Source organism: Rhinatrema bivittatum, chromosome 2 (genome assembly GCF_901001135.1).
Source record: "Rhinatrema bivittatum chromosome 2, aRhiBiv1.1, whole genome shotgun sequence".
In the NCBI taxonomy this organism is placed as follows: Eukaryota; Metazoa; Chordata; class Amphibia; order Gymnophiona; family Rhinatrematidae; genus Rhinatrema; species Rhinatrema bivittatum.
In genome coordinates, this window is record NC_042616.1 from 152,170,230 (window position 1) to 152,196,288 (window position 26,059).

The window sequence follows — 26,059 nt, forward strand, 5'->3', positions numbered from 1 at the left end:
AGTCTACCTAAGTAAATGCCTTTGAGAACAGTTCTCAACATGGACTGATGTTTAAAGACGAAAAGTCATCTTTTCAGGTTGGAATCACGTGGGCTGTAGTAGGCTCTAGCAATATTATAATATCTGAAATTTCAAAACAAGTTTTTATTTTTTTTCAATATTTTATGTTAGGTTTAAATTATATAATTAAATATGGAACCATTTTGTTTTCCATAGTAGATGAAGCTGAAAATAAGCTGTAATATAAAAAGTGATTTCCTTGTATGGGGATGTTGTTATTGCCCTAAACTGGACATCTGACTACAGGTTGAGTTGAAGGTCTTCCTCTTGTAAAGGTTGTTGTCTCTGACCTCTATGAGTCTCAATAAGAAGGTTACAACTCTCTTCCTAGGACAGTGATCTCCTCACAGTGAAGTTTTTAGAGATTATATGCCATTAAAAAGTGGTTGGATTAAGTTTGCGTTCGTCCTTCTCTTGTTATTTTTCTTTCTTTTCCCCTATGCTTTTACCTGACAAAAATGTTGACCTTTCAAATTGAAGATGCCATTTTAGTTTCATCATTGCTCTTCAGTTTTAATTCCCCACAGCCTAAGGACTTTTCTATACTATGCTGTGTGAATCCAGCTTATCACAATGCAAAGTTAATCAGTTTCTACCTTTAAAGGATGCAAATTTCAAAACAGCCCAAACATCATCATTCTCCTATACTAACCATGCCCAAGAAGAAAGCTTCCTCAGTTATATCAGTTCACAATTACACATCAAGGTAAAAAATAAAAATAAAAAAAAGCAAAGTCACAAGATGTTGGTCATTTTTAAACTGAAAAGTAATAATCCTACAAAGCTTCCTATCATAAGAGTGCCTTGATGTTTCCTGCTACATGAAATGCAGAAACCAAATCTGAACAGTTCTAGCATCAAATGAAGGAGAAATGAGGTCATTCATCTAAGAGATGCTCAGAGATCCTTTCATATACTAATTGTCACAGAATTTAAAAATAAAAACAAAAATAGGAAAATACTGAAAATCCAAAGGACTTTGTTGCTATTTACCTTGATGGACAACTCAGACCTCAGAAAATAAATATAAACAGCTCTCACTCAAGGTGGTGAAGGCATCCAATAGGATGATATCGTCATAATTTCTAACTGCTACTTAGCTTAGCTTTGTCAATATGCCTATACAGTATGGGGCCAGTAATGAAAATGATCCAGCTGCTTAATTCTAGAGAAAGGCAGCTAAATGTATAATTTTAGAAAAAATTGTCTCTCTCTCTCTTTCTCTCTCTCTCAAATGGAATCAGCTTAACGCCAGGAAAAAAGATGTTGTTATTTCCGGTGTTAAAAGTGTGCGATAGTGCATGTTACACTATCATACAGTGCGATAATGCCCCTCATTGTCATTAATCCCGCCTAAACCCCTCCCCTATCCCACCCCTTTTAATAAATTTGTATTTGCGCCGTGTACTGCGATAACTATTGCAGGTGTTAACGTCATAACGCACTTTGATGAATGACCCTGTTAGTTGGCTAGCACCAAGCGCAGTCATAGATGGTTTAAATCTAGCCAGCTAGATTTAAGCATGTTTTCAGTTACAAACTAGCTGGCTCTGTTGTGGCTGAAAGTTATTCTGAAGATAGCCAGCTCATCTTAGTTGGCTGTCTTGGCTACTCAGTGGGTCTATAGGAATCTACCTCTATACACTTAAATTCTGATCAGTATCAGACTTTTTGACACGGAAGGTAATTTTTAAAGGCATTTGTTCATGGAAATTGGCTCTTTAAAAATTGCCTTCTCTCTACATGTGAGATTATATGTCTAGTGCCAGTATATGTGTACTTTTATGCATAGAGAGCAGATATTTGAAAGTTGCCCTCATTTTAATCAGAGCAGTCAAATGAAGGGCAGGTTAGCAAGAGGCATTCTGGTATATATATAGCAACTAGCAATTTAAGTAAGGTACAGTCATAATCAAATGAGTTCTAAATGAGGATTGGTTCCCTTAATTAGGATTACAATGAATAAATGCCAGTAACTGTCAGTGGGAACTTACACTTTAGAGGATAACTTTCTTAAACTGGGTGCAGAAGTGTAAAGTGTGTGGGTACTTTTTATCTGCAAACATTATGTCAATTTTCAAAGGGGAGACTGTGTGCCTATGTGCTTAACTCCTAGGGAATGCTTCCGTTCTCTGCGCATATTGTCACTATGCACATACGGGTGAATATTAAAATGTGTGCGCACACAAATACCAAGGGATACATGCATAGCCGGGCCCTGTGCACGCCGAGCATATTTTCAAAAGGGGCCGGCCACACACGGATCTCCTGATACGTGCAGAAGTGCCAGGCCAGCCAAAAGGGGCGGGCCAGGAGGCGTGGTTTGGGTGGGGAGGAGCAGGCGGGGGCCAGCCGGGACAGCGGCCATTAGGCCCTGTCCCAGACAAGCGCCCGCCGGCAGTCGGCCAGTGTATTTAACTTACTTCTGCTCCAAAGGAACAGGTAAGTTAAAAAAAACAAATAAAATAGGGTAGCTAGGTAGGGGTTAGGGGTCGGGTGGAGAAGGGAAAAGGGAGGAAGGTTAGGTGGGGGGAGGGGGAGGGAACTGGAAAAGGCCTACCTGGGTCACCATATGTATTTTTTAATAATCCCCCCCCCTTTGTGCATTAGATGACACCCGAATGCACATGCATGTGCCGATTATAAAATCAGCACGTCCATGTGCGCGCACCGGGAGCCGCACACACATGGTCAAGCATGCGCAGGTCTTGAAATCGACCCCATACTGCACTTCTGTACAGAGATGCCAGGGAATATACAAAGAGCCTATTTCCACTCCTAAAGCACCATTTTATTCACAAAACCGCTCTCCATAGACTCAATTCAGATAAAAAGTTAGGACCTGGCAGGGTTCTAGAAATGGTCAAGAAGCATCTTGGACAGCCTGGAATTTGTTTAGATCTCGTCCTAATTGATTTTCCCTATTTCTGTCTATGGTGAAACTCCTCAGATAATGAGGACATGTTGCAATGAACAGCAAGAGATTTTAGGTGATGGGTCATGGAAGTCTATGCATTTTTCATTACAGAAAATTTAGGATAACTATACCTTAAGAATATAAGTTTTCTTTCTAAATTTAAAATGCAATAGCAGGTCAACTTGAAAATCTTGAAATTCATATGCTGCATTCTCCAGTAGGAAGTCTATGTCCTTCGTATTCCTGTCTTAGGTTCTCTTAATTGGAGTGGACTGGGAGGGAAATCCACCACGCATGTGCGCACACCCCTCGTATTTTATAGCACATGCGCGCCGATGCATTTGTGTTATAAAATAGCCGCATCCATGTTTGCACGCTAGGAAGCGCGCGCACATGGACACATGGACACATAGGGGTAGTTTAAAAATCTACCCCTATGTGTTTCTTTTTCATGTTTTGAATTAAATTTACTCCTCTTCTGTATGAAGGCTGTCAGTTAGATGTTAAGTGTGCTGCTGTACTATTACATCTACCATACAACTGTTCTCTCCATTATAAAATCTTCCCATCACAATTATGCGTGTGTCCCCCTCCCCCTCCAGCAAATTGTTCTTCTATATTCAAATCCTAAATAAAATGATTTCAGACCACCTAGATAGATAGCTTCCATATATTATGGAGGTCTCACAGGATATTGGGAAACTAGTTGTGGTAACTTTTCATGTAACATGTGTCATAAGTGAAGGCTAGCAATCCTAAAGCCCACCTATAATTCCAGTGGGGTTTTTTAAATTGTGAGCGTAAACTGTGATTATATGATCCCTTAAAATCAGAGAAAAAAAATGGAAAACTCCCCTTTGCCATTTTCGCTGGATTTGAGAAATTGTAGAACCACCATCTATGATCACAATTAAAACCTGTACACCAGAAACTCCTTGGATCATAGGGAGAATTAAGGATTATGATCCTGGATCTGAAAATGTCACCCTCTCTTTATTTAGAAACACTGGTAGAATTGGCATACTGTAGTTTTTACAAATTGTCTTAGGACGAATAAACAAATCAACAATTCCAACCTCAGAAAACAGAAATGTAAAGAAATATTCCAGATTTTATGTTTTTAATTATTATATAAGAAAGAAACAATCAAAGGCATCACAGAAGATGGATTCAAATGAACCAAACCAAGAAAGCAGAAAACATTTTCCAATAAAAAACAAGACAAACAAATACAGTAACAGCACACAATGACAGACAAGAAGCTGCTTAAAAGCAATCTCAAACATTTTAAAATAATTGAGTGATTTAAGCTTTAGTGCTTGCAATGAAGTTTGATAGGTAACAAAATTATCATATATACCAGTGCCTGAGGCATCATAAGCATGAGTTATGAACTTGCTTACACAATACAGTGACAGTTTAATATGTTTGCATACCAAGGGTCTCATTTACTAAATCATTTAGTAAATCAGGCCCTAAGCTTCTGTAACTATATCTGCTCATCGAAAACAAACTGCATCCAATTTTTGTATCTGAAGAGTGAATAGAGTCTGATGCACATATTTTGTTAGAATCCCCAGGAATAGTCCATGGTAAGCCTAAAATGTCAGGCGTATTGGTGTTTTAACACTATCAAATCTTTCTTTGGTGCTGTTTGGTTGACAATCATTAATATCTACATTTCTGTTAGTAATAAACAGCTCTAGCTCTATGGGCTGCCTAGGGTTGGTACAGAAATTGCCTTATTTGATGGAATCTGAATGGGTTTGTATATCTACCAATTTACATGAAGTTTATTTTCTAAGAGGTAGATTTTAAAAGCGTTGCTCACGCAAAAACAGTCACATACATGCGTATGCGGGCAAGCAAGCAAATTGTAAGAATCCGCGAACTATGCGCATACATACTCATGTGCGCATCACGAATAAGGGGGCAGGAAAGGCGCGAGGCATGGGCAGTGCATGGGCATTCCGGGGCAGGGCTAAGACTCATGTGCGTAACTCCGAATTTTAAAAAAATCTGACCATAACGCACGTCCGGGTGTTGTCCCTGTAACTTTGCTGCAGGTCCTGATGAGGAGCAAGTCTACAGATCTTGAGTTTTAGGGCTTTCAGCACAGCGTGAAGGTTTGGGGGTCAAGTGGGGGGCTTAAAAGATGAAGAACCAGAGGAGTCTTGAAGAGCTCAACATCAACTGGACAAATTGGTAGACTGATTGGAAAAACCGTTTTTTCCCCTTGCGCGAGCACTTTTAAAATCCGCCTGCATACATGCGTAGAAGCCGCTAAAACCCTAGCGGAAATAAGCACGGGACATTTACTCGAGCCACCTGTTAAGATTATGTACATACATATGCACAGCAGGGGAAATTTAAATGATATGCATATACTTGCACGCATGATATAAAATTGCAGCGTATCTCCGCTCGTGCACCAATACGCGTGTTTATGGACGTATGCACGTTCCTTTTAAAATTAGCCAGTAAGTGTAAGATTAACAGAAAAAAATCCAAGTGATAATCATTTTGATGTTCGTAGAACTATTAAGGATATTGTGAAAGCAATATGATTTGGAAACATTTCTGAATTTTTGTATGCATATAAAACAAGAGTAGACGTGTAGCTGATAGAAAGAAAGAGAATTCAATAAACTGTTGTTCAGTCCTTCATACCTACAGTGGATTCATGCATTAGTCTCAGGAGCTCCATTCCCTGCGATGCAGTGCCAATAATTTAGGGGTAGATTATAAAAGGGTACGCCCAGGCACAAGCAAGTTATATAATCAGGGGTTGGCGCGCGCAAGGGGGTGCACAATTGTGCACCTTGTGCGCGCTGAGCCCCGCTGCCTTTCCCCTAGCCTGACCTTCCCACCCCTTCCCCTAACCTTTCTCCCCCAGCCCTACTCTAACCCCCCCAAATATTTTATCATACCTTTTGCGCATGCTGGCAGCCTGCCAGCACGCGATCCTTCGACACAGCGGCAATGGCCACTGTGTGGGAGGCCTCTGGTCCGGGGGGGACCGCCCATTTTTGCAAGCCCCGGGACTTACATGCACCCCGGGGCTTTACATGCGTCGCCGAGCCTTTTTGATAATAGGCACGGCGCATGTAGGGCTTTTAAAATCTGCTCCATAATGTTTTCTTTTCAATGAATGCAAACAGACCTAATATTTTATATTAAAACTATTCGCATCTGCAGGTTCTTTTTGGCTAATTATGCATGATTCTGTTTTGCTAGACTGAGAATAATAATTAGAGGCAGAGCCTCTTTCAAATGTTTTTATGCAACTGGCAGATTATTTGAGGATAAAGAATGTTCAATCCTCCCAATCTTTCACCTGAGATGATCATTAATATTTTTGCTCTATTGAACCTTCCATGTCCCCCATCTCACTATCCATAGTTAATTATGGCAGCACTTTTCCAGAACTCTTTAAAAAGAATTCACTAGGTTAACAACTAACTATAAATGCAGTTAATAGTCTGGTACCTGAAGCCAGGATTTTCTGAGTCACAAATAGACAGGTCGATACTCTAAGGCCGCGGTAGAAAGAGTGCGGCAGTGCCTGGCGCACCCTCGTTTCCCGCACGAACAGTTCTCTTCACCTACCGCTCGATACTCTCTTCTAATTGCATGCAAATGCATGCCGCGTCTGCAAAGTGTTAGGGAAGCGTTAGGCCCGCGCAACCCATTTTACTGTATAGAGCGCCTACACAGTAACCTGGGTGCTCGGGCCTAACGCTTCACGGCCACGCTGGTATCTGTCATTTCAAATGTCATTTGAAATGACAGATACCAGGAAGTCGGGATTGCCGTCCCCTCTCCCCTCCTCCCGAAGCAAAAAAAAAGTGAAAAAAAAAGTTGCAAGAGAGAGAGGGGAGAGGACGGCAATCCTACGCTCAGCAACTTACTTTTGCAGCCCCCCTCCGGACATTGTGGCTTCCCCCGTGCCAGTTCCCCTTCCCCTCTTCCCGAAGCAGGGCGCGAAAAGCGCGAAGCGACTTACTTTTGCAGCCCCCTCCGGACATCGGACGACCTCTCCTGCCTCCAGCTGCTCACGAAGATGGACGCCTGCACGGCCGCTGAAGACGTGACGTCACATGCCTGAGGCCAAACGTCGTGACGTCACGTCTTCAGCGGCCGTGCAGGCGTCCATCTTCGCGAGCAGCTGGAGGCAGGAGAGGTCGTCCGATGTCCGGAAGGGGCTGCAAAAAGTAAGTCGCTTCGCCGCTTTACACTGCCAGTCCCTTCTTCCCTCCTCCCGGAGCAAGGCTGCTTTTCGCGCCCTGCTTCGGGAGGAGGGGAGGGGGAACTGGCACGGGGGAAGCCACGATGTCCGGAGGAGGGGGGCTGCAAAAGTAAGTCGCCGAGCGTAGGATTGCCGTCCTCTCCCCCCTCTCTCTCGCAACTTTTTTTTTTCGCTTTTTTTTTCTTCGGGAGGAGGGGGGAGGACTGGGGCTGCCCCGGAGGCCAACATCCATGGACGCGGCCAGGGCAGGTGAGAGGGGGCTGGGGGAAAGCTTGCCGTCTACCCTTACCCCTGCCTCTAACGCAGGGGTAGGGGTAGGCGGTAAGTTAGCAGGTTAAACGCGGGGCAAAATGGCAGCGATAGTCGGGGCGCGCGTTACAGTATCGGAGGGGAATAGCTAATTCCTTCATTATACAGCTAATTCATTCAATTACATATCATATACATGTTGCGTGCGGAAAGGGTTATGCGTCTGTTTTAAGAAGCGCTAAGGACGCGTGAAACTGGAGACTGTATCACTGGATCGCCTTACGCGTCCGAATTGTGCGCTCCCAGCACGTTACAGACGGGAAATCTTCAACCGCACATTACAGTATCGACCTGAGAATTAGAACTAAAGGTACAAGCTCCAAGCCTAGACACTCTGCTGGGTAATCTGTAAAGGGTGGACATGGAACTTAGAGATTGATTTAGGTTTACATTTTTAATGAAAAGGATTTTAACAGATAGTTTGAGAATACAACTGCAAACTCATGGCCTACTGACTGGGAGTTCAGATTTGGAAATAGGACTAACCAGGAGTTCAAATTCCTACTGACTCAGAGTTATAATGTAGAGTCCCTAAGTACATTTTAGAATCTACTCAAAGCCAGAGCTGCAAACTGCAGTAGTCTTTAGTGGGTGTTTTTGGGTCAGTTCATGCAAAGCCATTGGCTCTAATAGGAGTATCTAGGCCTATTGTATTTCGATAATGGTAAGAGGAAGGAGAAGGAAGGAAGAGTGAGAGATAAATTATAGATGACACAAGGAAAAATGTTCAGTAAACCTCCAAAACAAGGCTACATTTTCCACCAGTCTTGATTATCTGCAGATTTTTGCATCTTGTGCATTTGAAGTTTAAATAGTGGCTAAATTAACGATTTTAATTTTCTTCAGTGCAAGCTGTGCAACTTGATGATGTAATTAAATTGCAATCATTGTTTTAATAGGCTGAACTACAAGCTTTATTTTTTTCTTAGAAAAGGTCAGAACTGTTGCCAGCTTAGAGGCAGTGCTGCACACTACCACGAAGAGTACCTGGGTTTAGTTCTCAGGTCAGGCCTTCTGCTTTTCTTGCTGGCCAGGGCTGGGATGCTCTGGAGATAGCTTTCATGGGGCCCTGGGGGAAGGAAGTCTCAGTCATTGTGCAACGGTGTCCAGCTTTAGAGTCCACCTTAGAAGACTTCCAGAGGGAGCAGTGGTTTGTGGCCTCACGCTAAGGACTGGCTGAGTTAAGGTGGGGAAGGGGATAAGAGTATTTGGTAGCTGCAAAGGAAGGATCATGGCACCATAACCCAAGAGACTGGTTCCGACTGAGTTGAAAGCCCAGAAGAGCAGGTTGAAAACTGCAGGGCCGAAAAAAAAAGTAAAGAAAAAGTCAAAACTAAAAAGAGAAAGATATAGACAAAGTGAATAAGCATGTCATTTTTTATTCTCGTACTGTTCATTTTTTTTCTTTTGTTTATGCTCGCCTTGAATGTAAACCGCTTATACCTACCATAAATCGTATAGGCGGTATAAAAAAGATTTTAAATAAATAAAAAATAATAAATAAATGTAGCTAGGTGCATCATAGAACTGGCAGCGGGTTTCTAATGAAACTTCCCACAGTGACCTATTATTCCATCAAAAAGGAGAGCTGTTCCGCTGAGTGGCTCGTCTTAATTCATGTCTAATGCAAGGAATCGACTAGCAGTATGATAGCTTTCTCACTGAATACTGAAATGATGGGTAGCATTGCATAAACTGTGGGTACTAATGCTAATGATGCCGGTGGCAGTATAAACACAGCCGATGTCAGTGTAAACTTACCGATTTCTGCTTCTGCTTAGCTATAGCAGCATGGAAAAAAAGAAACAAAGAACAACAAAGCATGCATGTTATTGACTTGCAAAAGGACACAAACAGTAAGCAGGACTTAGTGACGTGGCGTGGTGCATTGAAGCAGGTGGACAGACGGCAGCTTGGATGCGGGCGTTACCTTCTTAAAGAAGGGCATTCTTTTCTCTTTGGAGTGGGGTGACGTTACACTGTTTGCACAGGTTTTAGGGGAGCGATGGTTTGCCGGATTATCATTCTCTTCTGCCTCTAAGCCAGTGGCATCTATGTCTATAGCTATACACAGACAAATAATTCAAAATGATCAGGTAGGGAGAGGAGCAGCAACAGGTTCAAACATAAATTAAATTCTACTGAAATTACCCGAAAGTCAAAAAATAAAATAATGATAATAAAGGATAGGGTACAATACACAAAATAGAGGAAAAGGTGGAAGGAGCAACACATTAGGGTAAAATCTGCATACTATACACAATACTATAACGGATGACATCCCAGATAATAACACTGTTATATAAATAGTTATTGCATAGAAAACTTAATGCAATATTGCTCTGTAATAAATCAGTACGCAGGAAAGCTTGTACTGTGAACTTCAGTCTATTAAGTGAAATAGCTCAGTGAAGCTATGTGATTTGTTTTAATTCTATTTATCTTTTGGAAAAAAAAAATACCAAACATAAGAAATGAAAAGGCAACAAGTTCATTAATGTAGAAGCAAGAATCAAGAAAGGTCTATGCGTTAATGCTATTCAAATCACTTCCACATCAAGGAAATATTTTTAACTTCTCACCTACAGTATTCTGCTCTGTCTCATATTTAAATTTAGATCCCATGCAAGGGCTTAATAACCACCGCATTAAAATCTTAACCACCAAAAAAAAAAACCTTCCAGGAACTTCTAGGAACCCCTTAACAGTGCCAAGCCTGACAAACTGCAAACATTGACTTGTGTTGTAGTGGTGAAGTTTGCAGCTTGCCCCAGACAGCCATGGCTTGTTATGGACTTCTGTAAGCACATCTCTTCTTTAGTCTATGGAACCTGAAGCACTGCTCTGGAATGAGAGCACAGTCACACAAGGATCACATGCCTTTGAGGTTGCAGTGCCAGCAACATTCGCAGAGATCACTGGCATCATTGCATCCATAATTAAAAGGTTTTATTTCCACTGCTCACTCAGGAGGGGAGGCGTTTCCTTAACTAACTTGGGAGTGGTGGAAATACACCCTATCTCCCCTATGATCAAGGACAATAAAAAGTAGATCGACTGGGAAAAACCATTAGGATATTTTTTTTTTCCAAGCTAGAGTGTCCATGGCCTGTCTGATATCACGTGGCTCTGTGACTCAAGGTGTTATCAAAGCTATAGCTAATGAGAAGACACACTTTTGATATTTTATGTCAAGTGATAACCTGATTTACACAACTCTGGTTCAAAAGTTAAATCTACCCTTGGAATACAATTGTTTTGGGGAAACAATATGGGTAATTCAGTATCTATGACCACATTGTTAATTCATTTTTAGCAGCTACAGGTTCCAGAAAAGAAAGGATTTGCAATATCACAGATGCCAGAAATAAAATGACATTATTTTGAGGAATCAGATGGTTGTGTTAAACATCTCAACAGGTCTAGGACATAAATGATGTAAAATGTATTTCTATAGTGGCAAAATGTTACTATCTGAAAATGTTTAGGTAACTGAGAAGCGAATTGTATAAATATATCTGTAAAATGATATGGCATATTAATCGAAACAAAGGACTAGTCACATTTTAAGTCCAAAAGGTTGAAAGTAGTACACATTAACTAGAGAATAAAACATGCTACCATGCTTAAAACACTAATTTTGTGTATGTAAAGGAACCATTCCAAATCCACAGTGCAGAAAATAATTGACTCCAAACTGCTAGCAGTAGGTGATTTTGGCAACATAGTGGTGATATGAGAATATACTGCACCTTAAAGATACAGATTTTCTCCTAATGACAGGCTATTCACTTTCCAGAAAACCTAACTGTAGAAAAAAATACCTTGACTTAAACCATAGGTTTTAAAAACCGCCCATTTCACTTTGACCAGACATCTAAGGACTGTAGTTGAAGGACTTGATTGCGAATTTGCGTACAGCCACATAAAATGGTTGAGGAAGAAAAGTCAGTGGGGCCGCAGACATGACTTTTCCTGTCTCTCCAGTGAATCTCCCCAGATTTTGGTCTTCATACTTTAGATCCTCTACTTTCTCACACGTGTGCCTTTCAAATATGTCTCCCATCAATCAGGCCACTAAATATTTATGGTTCTTTTGGTTTCTGCTTCTCTAAAACACTCAGATCTTGGGTCCTCATCAGATCTACATTCTATGGGCAATCTAAGAGTTGGGTCTTTTTCTTCTTGGTTTTCTTTTCTGCAGATGAACTCACTTCTCCAAGTGACAGGTTCTCTATTATGTGATATGCAATTTTTGCAATGTTTGCTTGAAATATGAGATGTATGTCTAAAATTGTCAGCTACTAGTGTAAGTGCTGCAAGGATCTAAAAGCAACTAAACATTTACTGTTGAAATTTAACACTACTGACTGGTCTGTTACCAACTAATTCCATCTTCAAGATAATCAAGTGGTTTTCCCAAGAGGCTCTAATATAACCACATGCTTACTAGGAATTGAAATATTTCTCCTTTGAATCATACTAAGTCTTGACTGATCTAGTGAGTAAAATGACACCATTCTCGCATTGTGAGTCCCAAGCGAGGCTCAACACAACCTAATGGTACTATGCTGTATAGCTGTCATTTAAAAAGCTCTTATTTTCTGTTCTGCAGTACCACCCACAGTAATTTAAAGATTAAGGAAACATGCATGCTGGTGAATGCACTGTGAAAGGTGTCAGAATAGTTATCTACTTACCAGATGATGGAGGAGTCGATCTTCTGGAACTAGGTACTATGTCACCCAAACTGGAAGATGAGTTTGCTCCTGATTTACTAAAGAAATAAGATGAACACAATAAGAATGTTATTGTCAGTCCCTTGTCAATATAAAATGGAGCTCATTAACCACATTAACAAAGATTAGCAGCCTTCTTAGTTTTGCTACAATTTTTTATCCACATTATTGAAACCATTTGGCCAAATACTTATATCCTTTGTAAAGGGGGTTGACTGATTGGAAAAGTTAAAATCAGCTAATCTGCTCAACTAACTCACCATTTCCTAGTACTTAAAATCTCTAAATGCAATAGTACAGAGTTCAAGTTTGAATACATCCTAGTTATTTTTCATCTTTGACATTTTGGGGTTTGGGAATTTCAAGGTGAGAAAGAGAAATCAATTTTCATACTTGCCTATTCCTATAGAATAGCATATGTAATTTATTTCATTCACATTCACTGGAGTGAACAGTTCACTGAACATTTATTTAATTGTATGTTAGTTTTTGAGAGGCGTCTGTGAAAAAAGCGACTTGTGCAAAGAATAAATTTCTTTGCACAAGTCCAGTCATGCCTCCTGCTTCAGCTGCCTCTCTATTACCAACTGAGGCTTGCCTGCTTCAGCTCTCCTCTTCTCCTGGAAATGACCACCACGCAAACAAACGAGACTAAGACTCCTCCCCCTGCTGACATCATCTAGTGGCATGGGTGGAAAAGCGCGAGCGCACTGCCAGAGGCATTTTAAACATCTTGCCTCCTGCTTCAGCTGCCTCTCTATTACCAACTGACGCTTGCCTGCTTCAGTTCTCCTCTTCTCCTCAGAATAACCGCCACGCAAACCCGCGAGACTGTGACTCTTCCCCCTGCTAACGTCATCTCGGGACACGGGGTGAAAAGTGCGAGAGTGCCACCGGACGCACCGCATGCAGGACATCACATGCCGAAGGTGCGCGCACTAGTGGCTGGCCCCCATGTGCGCCCTTTCGTGTCACCCCAAAAAAGAACATTGATAACTCTTACTGGACTCGTCATTGGAAAGAAGTGAGTAAAATCATGACTGAACCTCAACAAAATTTTATAAATGTTATAATAAACTGAGGAAGGTATGGCATTGGTTCAAATAAGCAAAGACAAAAAAGAAATAGAAATATTCTTCAAATTCCACTAAAGCAGAGCACTTCTGTTACCTCATGTTTTTTGCTGTCTATACTTTTGAATAATGCACAATCTTTAACAAAAAAAATACCGGTAATTAATTATTTATTAGATGAATACTCCCCTGTGATTTGCTGTATTATTGAAACATGATTAAAAGTGTCGGATTCAGTTTTAATGAATCGAATTGCACACCAATCATATAACATTTTTTCAATACCAAGAAAAGACTGGAAAGGTAGTGGCCTAATGTTAATTGCAAAAAAAGATTTAAATTTGAAGCAAATTCAAATATCTTTTGAAGCAGGTTTATTCAAAGCCAACCACCTTCAATTATTTTTAGCATACTGCCCCCTGGTTTACTGGAATGTAATAGCTCTCCATTGATTGAATTGCTGGTAAACAACTTAGCAGGTGATGTTCTAGCTGATATTCTTGGTGATTTTAATCTCGACTTAGATACAATACCACATTTACCTGCATGTGAGGCCTTCCTCAATACTCTTACAGCACTAGAGTGGGATCAGATTGTTAGTGACCCAACTTATAGGGGAGGACAACAATTGACCTAGTCTTTGTAAATAACGATATAGTCGATAAAACAGTAATGGTTACTAAATCTATTCTCTGGTCTGATCATAAACTAATTCATATTACAATACCTCCCAATACTAGTTCTCTCTCTACCAAGAGTAAAAAACGTTTTCTCCTACCATAAGCCTATAAAGACAGAGGAATTAGAAACTACCAGGAGCCCTCCATAATATAACCTACGATAATATTGAAACAGCAGTGATAACCAGGAAAGATATAACCACTACGATCGCTGATAAACTGAGTCCTGTTATCAGCAGGCATCTGTTAAACAGAAAATTATAATCAAAAGCACCTACTTATCTAAAAACAGATTCTATGAAAACAGAATTGACTAATCATGCACCTGATGTGGGTAAGATAATTGATGGTGATCTCAATATAAAGAAGCACATCAGTTACAAAATTAGAGATGGTTGCAATAAATTATATATCTTTAAGTGCCTAAAACCTCTGCTTAATTATGAAGATATTCACTCAGTACTTCAAATAATTATATTTTCTAATCTAGATTACTGCACTGCTCCCTTATTTGGTTTGCCTGCAGGCACAATAAGACCATTAGCTATTACAAAATGCTACAGCCAGGGCCCTGATGGGTAGCAGCAGATTTGATCACATCACCCCAACACTGATGGCCTTACAATGGTTACCTGTAAAATTCAGAATTTATTTCAAAGTGCTATGCCCATTACATAAATCCACCAACAATCTCTGTACCTTTATACCCTACAATGAAATTTAAGATCTGCAACAAAGGTCTTTTAGATATTCCTTTGGCATGAACTGCGCATTTAAGTGAGGTAAGGAAAGAGCTATAACAATAATTGCAGGACCCTAACTATGGAACTCTTTACCCTGTGAACTCAGAGTGCAAAGAGACTTTATGGGTTTTAAGAAAAATTTGAAAACCTGGCTGTTTAAACAGGCATACAAGAGCACTGATTTAACTTAAATTAGATGAGTTATTGGAATTAGGTTAATGTACGGAGATAAGATAGAATTGGAAAATCACGAACGATTGAGGCATTTTTTCTTTTATTTAGGAAATGTACTAAATTGTTTTATTGTTATTATCCTAATCTTTTTATGCTATCTCTTATTTTAATGTAATTTCATGATTTTATTGATTTTAAGACCTGCGTGGGCGTCCATGTGAGCGCAGTTCCTGGTGCGTTCACATGGATGCACCAATTTTACAACATGCGAGCACCAACACCACATGTTATAAAATCCTCTAGCCATGTGCACATGTGCGCCCAATTTTATGTCGGCGCGGGCACCTGCGCGCAAATACCGACTCGCGTGTATAAGGGGGGGATTTCGGTAGATGCTCATGGCGACATGATAGGCCCTTTTCCCAGTTCCTTCCCAGTCCACTCCAATAAAGGAGCAGACTGGGAGGGAACTCCCTAAACCCCCTAGTTAACCTGCCTCCCTTTTCCACTATCCGCCCTGACCCCTAAAATCCCGCTAACTACTGTTCTTTTTTTTGTTTCATTACTTATCTGCTCTCCGTAGCTGGTTGGCTGCCGGTGAGCGCTTCATTGGGACAGTGCCTAATGGCGCTGTCCTGGCTCACCCCTCCCCACCCACACCCTGCCCAGACCCCACCCCTCCCCCGGCCTGCCCCTTTTTTTTTGCCGTTTCTTCTGCACATACCGGGAGATTTGTGCTTGACCGCAAGCGTTCGATAATCCCCGCGGCTGCGTGCAGCTGAGCCACACGTGTATCCCCTGGTTTTAACGCGCATAGGCCTTTTAAAATTAACCTGTTATTCTTCTTGTAAACCATTGTGATTGGTCACAGAATGACGGTATATAAATACAATAAATAAATAAGTAGATAGATAAATAAGAACTCTTTGAACTTTGACAGATGGTTGGCATTTTTCTTCCTCAACACTATATCTCAACATTAACACCATGAAGAAGAAAGACCTTTTTGATACGCTGCAGAGCCAGGGGTTTTTGTAAAAGAACTTGCAACTCGATTCATAAATGAACACACTTTCGAGGAATGAATGGTCTTGAAACCTGTCATGGTGTTTGTAGAGTTCTACAACCTGAGATAAGAATTGGCTTTTTATTTTACCCGTTTTGATCTCATCTGAGGCATTTTACTTGCATTTTAAAACACTTAAAAAGAAAATAAGCAAAAAACCAAACAATAACAGAGGGTGAATCAAACTTTCTAAGATCGATGACTGGAAACCTTAAGGCACTGTTTGATAGGATATAAGGCACTGACAAACAATATGGTGCATTCCCGGTGCTTTTCTTGTTGAGGTCTTTACATACAATTAAATACATGTGCAGGTGAACGTATATTCCTGTCTATGTAAGTGAGATAAATTGCATGTGCTGTATTGTTTTTTTCACTCATGCGGGTTCTCAATTTTTAGTATTCCTATAGAATCTCAGCACTATGAAAATACAGGGTTACTCATAGCACCTTTGGAGCTGCGCTGGATAAACTGTTTTTAGTAACATGACCCGTGTACTCGTCCTTTTGTTCCTTGAATGAACTGGGAGCCACTTCCACATGTGAATTTATTCTTGTCTGCTGAACCTCTTTTTAAAATTACGGTTAGGGCTTAACTATTAGGGATGTACATTGGGTGCCTGATCGTTTGCGCTTTCGGGTTCGTGTGGCTGCGGATCGGCATTTTGCGCACTAACCCCAAAAATGATTTTCATGAAAATTCGGGGGGAAAAGTGTTTGTTTCTTGTTTTAACCAATATGTAACGAATTAAGAAATATCATACGATATTTCAATTTGTTATTAAAAACAATTCACATCCCTATTAACTGTACCCCAGCTGATTTTTACTGACACGTCTCAAGGATCTGGTTGTCAACCTACTCACAAGTCACTATGTACTTTGATTTCTTTCTTTATTTTTTTGGCATGCCTGACTTTCTATATGGGATGACATATTGCTCTCCTGCTCTCATATCCTTCTGTGTCACATCTTGTCTGACAGCAGTTTTCTTGGCGGTCCTGTCACTATTTCAGACTTAGCACAGTTAAAACAGAACTTGGGTTCCTCTCTCATTCTAGCTTCCCTCCACCCCCACCTTTTGGCAAACCCATCAGATGGCAGTTCTCCATTTTCCCTTGCTGAAATGCAATTATTCTCCTCCACTCTTATTACATTTTGAAACTTGAATTGGAAATTCCATCATTTTCTTTCTCCAAAACCTAGAAACTCTTTGTGCATGCACAGCTGATAATTTGTCTTGATTAATTTAACTGTTTCTTGACCCAGTTTCCTCCCTTGATTATCAAAACTCTTTAACTGATTCAAAATGATCCTGCCAGACTAATTTTTGGCACACAATATACTTATCTTACCCTAGTTTCTCATTTTTCCTCACCTCCATTTAAAAATTCTGGCACATCCTTTGATATGCATTTAACCCATGGCCTCCATTTAATCCCCATTTTATTATTACCTACTACTATCCAACCTGCATATTCCATTCATAACAAAAATACTACCTCTAAGCCCCATATAACCAGGCCAAATTTTACACGTTTTCGTTTATGACCCTACTATGATAGATCGCATTCATTCACCATCTCCTACCCTATTCTGGAATCCTCCATTACACTTAAAATCTTTGGACAACACATGGTCACTGTGTTAGTCCAGCTGAATGTGCAGATATAAGGGTCAAATAATAATAATAATGATATATATAAGATGATACATTTTTATGGCCAAGAAATGTATTAAGTTATATATGCCAAACCTTTAAACTAACCTGAAAACCCGCCTGTTCCTTATCCAGTCTTAAAATTTCTATTGCTATTCCACTGAAAGTTTTATGATTATTTTATTGCCCTATATGCCTTTATGTTCAATGCTTTTGATGAAAAGAACAGTATCAATAAATAATATCATCATAAAGGCTATCTTTGTGGTGTCTGATTTAAAAGTGTATTGCAGAAGTCATAGAAACTTTACATAGATTTAGAGCATCTTGCAAATATCTTGATTCCAGACACCATAAAGTCATTTCTTTAGATTCTTATTTCATGCTCATGTATTGCAGATTCTACACTACAAGGCAGTGCTGTTTTAAATATAGTCCAATTTTGCTTACTATAGCTCTCTGGATATCTCCTTTGCATTTTTTAAAATTTGGCTCTCTAATGTTTTTATAATGTATGCAACTCTTGTTACTGCTAAGATCTGTGGATTAGCGGGCTACAAATTTGTAAAGCAAATAAATTAATTAATTAATTAATTAATGTGATTTAGACTAAGGATTGTGAATTGTGTTTCATGCTTTAAAATATTAATGGCTATATATAGTCTTCCTTAACAGCCTATCGGCCTAAAAAAGAATCGATTTTATGTGAAAAAGTAAAGTAAAATATTCCCACAATAACAACCTCCCACAAATCCTCTGAAGCAGCCAAAGACTGATCACAAAAATGACTTGCTTGAAGAAGATGGCGCTAGTATTTCTTTAGCACTGGAATCTCCCCCCCTTCTCCCATCTAATTATTTTCTTATATAACAAGCACACCCAGGAAACAGAGCACAGCACAGTAGAAGTGGTGGCCAGCAGAACACAGGTCGGATATTCCACTCTCTTCCTACTGACTGGTCGGGGTGGGGAGGGTTGGTAGAGGATCAGATGGAGGTCTAGGACCAGGAGCAGAGGCCTGAATCATGAGGAGGGCTCAAATAAGCAAGGGGAAAGATAAGGACGTGTGGCTGCGAAGAGGCTAGTGGTTTGTGTCGCACGTTAAGGGTTTGGTCCATAGCACGGTTAACACCACACAGTAAATATGCTGCATCGATAGGAGAATTATAGGAAACCTTGGGTCTCTGCTTCCAGGCATTTAGAGTCTTTGGACAAATAAAACATCATGGCAAGCTGACGTGGGAACATTTCATTCTGCTTTTACCAGTTTGTTATTCAGCAGCCTTGAAAAAGTATTTGCTTCATGAGAGGCTTCTTCAGAGCGCTGCAGGAGCAAATAGGTCATCAGTATTTAGGGAACTAAAGTGGGGGAAATTGGTTCCTCTCCCTACATCGCTTTGTGTGAGGTGTGACAGGCCACTGATTTGAAGATGCTATGGCACACAGAGAGGACATGTTTCAAAGTCATTTACAGGGCTAAATAGCAAGGTACGCAGGTAAATTAGCCTGTTTGAAAAATGCCACACTTTAAGGGTATGAACTATTAGGTGTTGACCTAGTTATTCATCTGATGACTTGGGAGGGAGGATGCATAAGAAGAAGAGCTCTCAGATCAGTGTTATCCATGGATCATGACAATAATGCAACCAAGATAAATCAGACTCTCTACATACCCAAAATCATATGGGCTGGATTTTAAAAACTTACACACGTAAAACCCAAACCCCGGGATGCATGTAAGTCCTGGGGCTAGCCAAAGGGGTGGTCCGGGTGCGGGGCAGGGCAGGGCTAGAGGCGCCCGGCACAGTGGCCATTTGTCGCTGTGCCGGGGATCACGCGCTGGCAAGGTGCCGGCACACGCAACTTGCTCCTGCTCAGAAGCAGGAGAAAAAGGTAAGATAAGAAATTTGGGAATATTTAGGATAGGGATGGGGGAGGGCAGGATAGGGAAAGGGGAAGGGAGGTTAGGCTAGGGGTTTGGGAAGTTTCCTCCCAGTCCGCTCCTTAATTGGAGCGGACTGGGAGGGAACTGGGAAAGGCCCTGAGGCGTCGCCGCACATAATTGAATTAGTCTACTCCCCGTTGCGTGCGCCAGAGTGCATGTTACAAAATTTCGCATCCATATGTGCATGCCGGGTAGCACACGCACATGGACGCGCGCGCCTACGTTTGAAAATCTACCACTATATTTGTTAATCTGGCTGCCCAAAAATAAAATTTAAGGTTTGATAAGGCCATTCTTTCCTGATCAATGGGCAATTGCATATCTCTGGCTCAGTTTAAATATTACTGGTTAATGATTATATAAATTGGCAAGATCTATACCCCACATGAAAGGGAAACAGAACAAGAAAATGGAGGCAAACCAGTTAAGGAACATTTTGAAAGCTGGTCTATTATAGTCACTATCCCCTGTTTTCCTGTGGCAAGAGTTATCAAATTCCGTGGCAGATTTTTCAAAATTCTGCTGCAATTATAAAATAAATTTGCATAATTCAGCATAGATTTGCATTTTAATTTCTTTTTACTTTATAAAAATACTTATTTTTTGACATTTCTGAGTTAATTTATTTGGTTTTTTTATTAGAGGAAAAGGGATCTTAAGTGGGGAAGAGGTATGGGAATGGGAGAGAAGGAATCTCAGAAAAGGGAAAAGGGATCTCAGATGCAGGAAATGAAGAAGGGATCTCAGCAGGAGGAGGAAAAAACGGGGATTCCAGGAGGATAAGGAAAGGGAATGAAAGAAGGGGAGGAAGGAGGGATCAGGAATGGGGAGGAGGGAGGATTGCGGATGGGGAGGTGAGAAGAAAAGGGGGATTGGAGATGAAGGTGGAAGAAAAGGAGAACTGGGGATGGGGTGAAGGAGAAGAAGAGATCGAGACAGGGTGGAGAAGCAGGAAAGATTGGGGATGGAAAGGAAAAAGAAGGATGGAAGGAAGATTGGGGATAGGGAGGAGGGAGAATAACAGGATGGGAGGGAGGTCCTGAGATCTTTGGCTGGAGGAAAGCTGGAGAGAAGAGAGGGGAGAAAGGTGTCCCTCCTTTGTCTATAGTCCTACTCCCTTTTATATCCCAATTGCGCTCTTTCTCTCTCTCTCTCTGTGCGTATATATATATATATATATATATATATATATATATATATGTTTATATATAGCACCCTTTCCACCCCATACACTCTCTTCTTTCTTTTCTCCATCCCCATTTATTTATTTTATTTATTTAGAAGCTTTTATATACAGATGAAAGTTGGGAACATCTCATTGGTTCACAATAAACTGAATGAAGCTAACAGAGCTTTACAGTGCAACAGAGAACAATATGCATAAAATTACATAAAATTAAAATAAAGTGCATAATAACAATAAAATGGTACAAATGATACTACTAACAGTATAAGTATTTACAAGAATAAAGTCAGAATTTATATTCCACCTTTGAGGCACTTCCAAGCAGGTTACATTTAGGTGATATAGGTATTTCCCTGTCCCCAGAGGGCTTACAATCTTACAGTTCTTTTATTGTCCCCATCCCACCTGACCAGGCACAAGCACTCAACCATCTACCCTGCCCCCAGCATCACTTACACACAAACCCTGATTCCCCCATCACTCCCCCCCCCCCCAATCTCCCCAGTCCCTTGTCAGACACCTCCCTCAGCCTCTTTCCAGGACTCCTCTAACCTATCATAACCCCATGCCCTATTTCCCACTACCCCATACAATCACACCCCCACTCTCCTCTTTCCCATACTCCCCCTCCAGGGTCTCCCCTGTTTCACAGACCATTCCCAATCACATTTCCCTGTCTACTCTTTCCTTTCTCCTCCAGGACTCTCCCTGTTTCACACAATCTCCATCACCTATTTCTCTAATTCCTCCCTCTCCACCACCACCACCACCTCTCCCTTGTTTCACACAACTTCCCCGACCATCAAAACCCCCTATCTCCTGGAGGGCCAGGTCACTGAAGAAGGTTTGCTGAGAGAGACCTGAACTGCAAGCTCAGAGGACAATATAGCTATGTAGTTACTCTCTTTACAAACAGCAGGAGCTGTCATAAAGTTTGAAAACACAGAAGAACGTCACAAGGTTATCAGTTCTGGAGCTGGCTATACAGAATGTTAACACACAAGTTATGTTATGATCAGGAAGTGGATCCTTGGGCCGACCGTTGAAGGCAACGATCGGGAGGCAGACACGTCCAGCAGAGGCCAGATCTTCACCTGGAAACCCGAGACGCCCCCAGAGGAGCTGTGGACGCCCGGGTCGCTAGGGCTTAGGTGTCTTCGCCCTGGAAGTCCGAGGTCCCCCCAGGAGGAGCCCGTAGGGACCCGAACCGCTGGGACTTAGGAGAGAAGCAGGCGGGGCGAACCCCGGACCGGAACAGGAGTAGCGGCAGGAGCGGAGAGAGGATTAACCGGGTCTGGACTGGAAGCAGGAATCAGGAATGAAGAACAGGCCTAGGTCTAGGCAAGCAGCTGGAATCAGGAACGAGAAATCAGTCCGTGATCAAGGCAGGCAGCAGGAATCAGAAACGAGTAATCAGTCCGTGGTCAAGGCAGGCAGCAGGAATCAGAAACGAGTAATCAGTCCGTGGTCAAGGCAGGCAGCAGGAATCAGAAACGAGTAATCAGTCCGTGGTCAAGGCAGGCAGCAGGAATCAGAAACGAGTAATCAGTCCGTGGTCAAGGCAGGCAGCAGGAATCAGAAATGAGTAATCAGTCCGTGGTCAAGGCAGAAATCAGGAACAGGAACGCTGAAACCGGCAAGCAGGAACAGGAGCACCTGGAACAGCAACTAACCCACAGTAGTGACCTCGTTGCAAGGCAAATCAGGAAGGGCTGGTGCCGACTTAAATTCCCCGCCGGTGCTGACGTCAATAAGTGGGCGGTCCAGCACATCCGGGTGCTGGACCGTCAAAAGCTCGACCCTCGCGCGCGTTCCCCCAAGGGGGAGGAGTCATCCGCGGAGCTCGGCGGCGTCTCCCACGCGGAGAGGCTCTCCCCATGCGGCCCGACCGAGCCCGAATCCCGTGGTTCGCGGCCGGCCCCTGGACCCAGCTGACGAGGTAAGGACTCGGAGGCCACTGCGGCGGCCGAGGCCGTAACAAGTTACACATCTAGGATCTGTGATCTAGGACACTAAACATATGACAAGCAGATTCCATCAATATCTAAATCAAATAACCAGGGAACATTGCTGTACACTTTTCTTCAAAATAAATACTTGGATCAAGGAGGTTACTATTATGCATAAAAAAAAATTCCAGTTAATGAAGCCTGGTATGCAGTGCTCATTTGATTACACTGTTAATAATAAAAGTATGATGGGGGAAACCCCTAATTCCTTTTATAACAGCATTGTGAAATCTTAATGTAACATTTCTGTCTGATAAAAATAAATCACCATGCAATTCAATTCCTGGAAGAAGACAATGCCATTTAGTTGCAGTTCTGACTGATCACATAGAAAGGTCCACTGCGCTCATATCTAAAACCCTTTCTTTTTTTCAGGCACCGTTTTGCAGTTTGTGTTCTCTTTGTTTACTTTTAAAGTTAATTTACACTGACAAATATTGGTGCATGGGTGTCAAGGTCTATAATGTAAGTGGGGGTAGCCGGGCTGAGGGAGAAGGAGAGAGTGTTGGAGCAGGGGGGGGGGGAGTGTTGGGGGACCAGCTGGGGGAGGAGAAGAGAGAATACTGAAGGAGAGTGAGAGAATGTAGGACGAGAGGATTGTACTGCCTAAGGGTTAGGGCTTCTGATTTTTCAGGAATTTTAATTTTGCAATTAACAACATCCAAAAGGAACTAAAGACAGCCCTGACTTCTTCCACCTGCTATCATTTAGTAACCACAAGTATCAGCAGCTGGCAGACCCAGATTTAGGCATAGGCGGCACTATAGGCAATTGCCTGGGCTGCCAAATTTTGAAGGCATCAAACATGCAGACCAGAGAGAAGCCAGCTTCTGCTTGCCATAGTGCCGTGTGCTAGCACAGCTTCAAAGGCCATGGCACTTGCCTGTGGGTGCCACAATCTTAAATCTGGCCCTGGCAGCTGGAAGACGCAGCACTGCTGCAGCTCAGATTGCTAAAGTAAAACTGCTGAACACCAGAAGCCCTTGCTATGATGCATTTTTACTTTACTCCTGGGGGAATTCTGCATCTTTCTTTCTATTTTGAATTTTATATTATTTACCACTCAGAGATAGTGATTATATTGCATTCTTTTGATAAGCTTATTATGCAGAATTTTAAAATATTGTATGCAGAAGTTTTAATTTTTCTGCACAGAACTTTACATTTTTTTTTTGCAAAATTTCCCCAGGTGTAATAATATGAACCAACTAAACTTGATGGTAGAGAAAAAGTCACATGGATATAAAGCTCGTTCTAATGTTGTTCTAATCAAAATTTACTAAACCATAATTCATTATGTGAAATTGCAGACAGATTGTCAAATATGTTGAGAACTGTTTGGTTTTTACCTTGTGTAGAACTTTCCTTGCTTCGCCTTTTGTTCATGCTGTAATCTCATATTTTCCAGTTTGACTGGACTTGGAATGAATCCTATTTCACAGCCTTCTTTTACCAATCGACCTATCCACCAGTCATTATTAAATTTCTAAAAATGGAAACAAAATCCATGCACTGTCAAATGTTATGCTGCCCAAGGGGATTACATGTTTCTCATTATTTCTTTATAAAATCTGCAATCATTTTACTTTGCGTTCTCTTAATAAAGATGCTGCCTCCCTCCTCCAGTGCTAATGTGTACCATTGATAGTTTAGTATAAGCTGTAGCAGACCAAGTACTGCAACGCTCCTGGCAAACAAACCTCATTGGGATATGCTTCATGAACTTGTGCTGAACTGACCATTTTGGATGCACCATAGGGAATCAGGAACTAACTCAAGCTTAGTAAGAAAGATGCAATAAATATTTTCCCTCATTTTCCCCATATGCCCCCTTAGTGTATCAGCCATTGGGGGCATACGGGGTGAGTCTATTCACCGAAATGTGATAAATCTCACCCCATTTCACACAAAACTCCAGACCTTTAAGTCACGGTAGTTCTACAAGGGCAATCTGCTGAATTCACCGAGAACTCTCTCTGCAAAAATATATGTACAGATATTAAAAAGACAGATTTCTGTAAAATATTGTGGTTCCATTTGAGGATGGCTCCATGTGAACATCTGTCCATGGGATGGTGGCATAGCCAGAACTGATATTTTTGAGGGGCCCTACTAGTTGTACTCTTATTGATAAATAATTCCTTACAGTGCACCTGACAATGAATTTTTTAGTAGTCTCCAACAGCCATTATGCATCATGAATGTAACTTTAAAATATTTTAACTCAATTATTTCAAGCACTTACCAACATTAAAAATTCCTTATTAATCTGTATTCATTTTATGTTTATTGCAGTTAATACACAAAAATATCATGTACAAAGCAAACACCACAAACACCAGATCCAATCAATCATGTACTAAAACAAATATCAATGTATTCTTTCATGAATTCTCTTTCCAGAAAGGCAGAGATAATCATACCTACAATTAAATAGCAATAATCTTAAGAACGGGAGTAAAGCAAAACTAGGACAGTTCACTTTACAACTCAACATACAAAAAATATATATGTTTAAATTCTGGTGTCACCTCAGCAAAACAAAATCCTTCCACTGCAAAACACTTTGGGGTGAATTTTGAAAGAGTTGCTTATGTTAAAAGGCTCACATACATGAGTATATGGCCAAGCATAAGCAACTCTTATATTAAAACTGGCAAATTACGCACATATATGTGCTAAAAAATGGGTTGTTTTGAGGCAGACCAAGGTTGTTCTGGTTCAGGGCCAATGTTTATGTGCATAAATCCCAATTTTAAAACTGGTAAATGCTATGGGTGGAGGGCTGTTACCTGTGCATATTTACGTCTGCTGCTTTTCAGGTGTATGACAGAAAACAATTGACTGAGTGAGGAGTGTGGCTAAACTGAGGGGAGTGCAGGCTGAAGAACCAGAGGGTCTTAATGAACTAGAGATAGACTGGGCAAACTGGTGGACTAAATGTTCAAACCAGTTGTTCCCTTTATACATGCATGCTTTAAAATATGCTCACTTGCATGTGTAAAAGTCAACAAGTCCTAAGAAAAGATCCATGACCGCTTTAAGGGGGTCATTCATCAAATTGGGATGGGCCGTTATCGCACCTCGATTTGAAAACGTAAATTAGGGAAAGGGGAGGAGTTTGGGCGGGGTTTAGGTAAATCAGGGGCCTGTAGTGCTGCGGGCGATAATGTATCACACATTATCGCCCTCAGCAGTGCTGGAAATAACTACAGTTATTTAATTGGTGCTAGGGGGGTTATAGTGTGCA

The 26,059-nt window shown here is 41.2% G+C and overlaps 1 protein-coding gene across 4 annotated transcripts in view; it reads right to left on the reverse strand.

The window, feature by feature from the left end:
* The window catches only part of CACNB2 (calcium voltage-gated channel auxiliary subunit beta 2), a 731,917-nt gene that overhangs the window by 85,117 nt on the left and 620,741 nt on the right, over positions 1-26,059 (reverse strand). For 3 of the 4 annotated variants that reach the window (XM_029588744.1, XM_029588746.1, XM_029588745.1), the window contains 3 exons: positions 24,159-24,295; positions 12,236-12,312; positions 9,466-9,599 (listed from right to left, as the gene is read on the reverse strand). In XM_029588744.1, the coding sequence (XP_029444604.1) occupies positions 9,466-9,599; positions 12,236-12,312; positions 24,159-24,295 (348 nt within the window). Of the gene's footprint in view, positions 1-9,296; positions 9,317-9,465; positions 9,600-12,235; positions 12,313-24,158; positions 24,296-26,059 lie in introns of all 4 variants that reach the window. The other variant, XM_029588747.1, reaches the window with a different exon arrangement.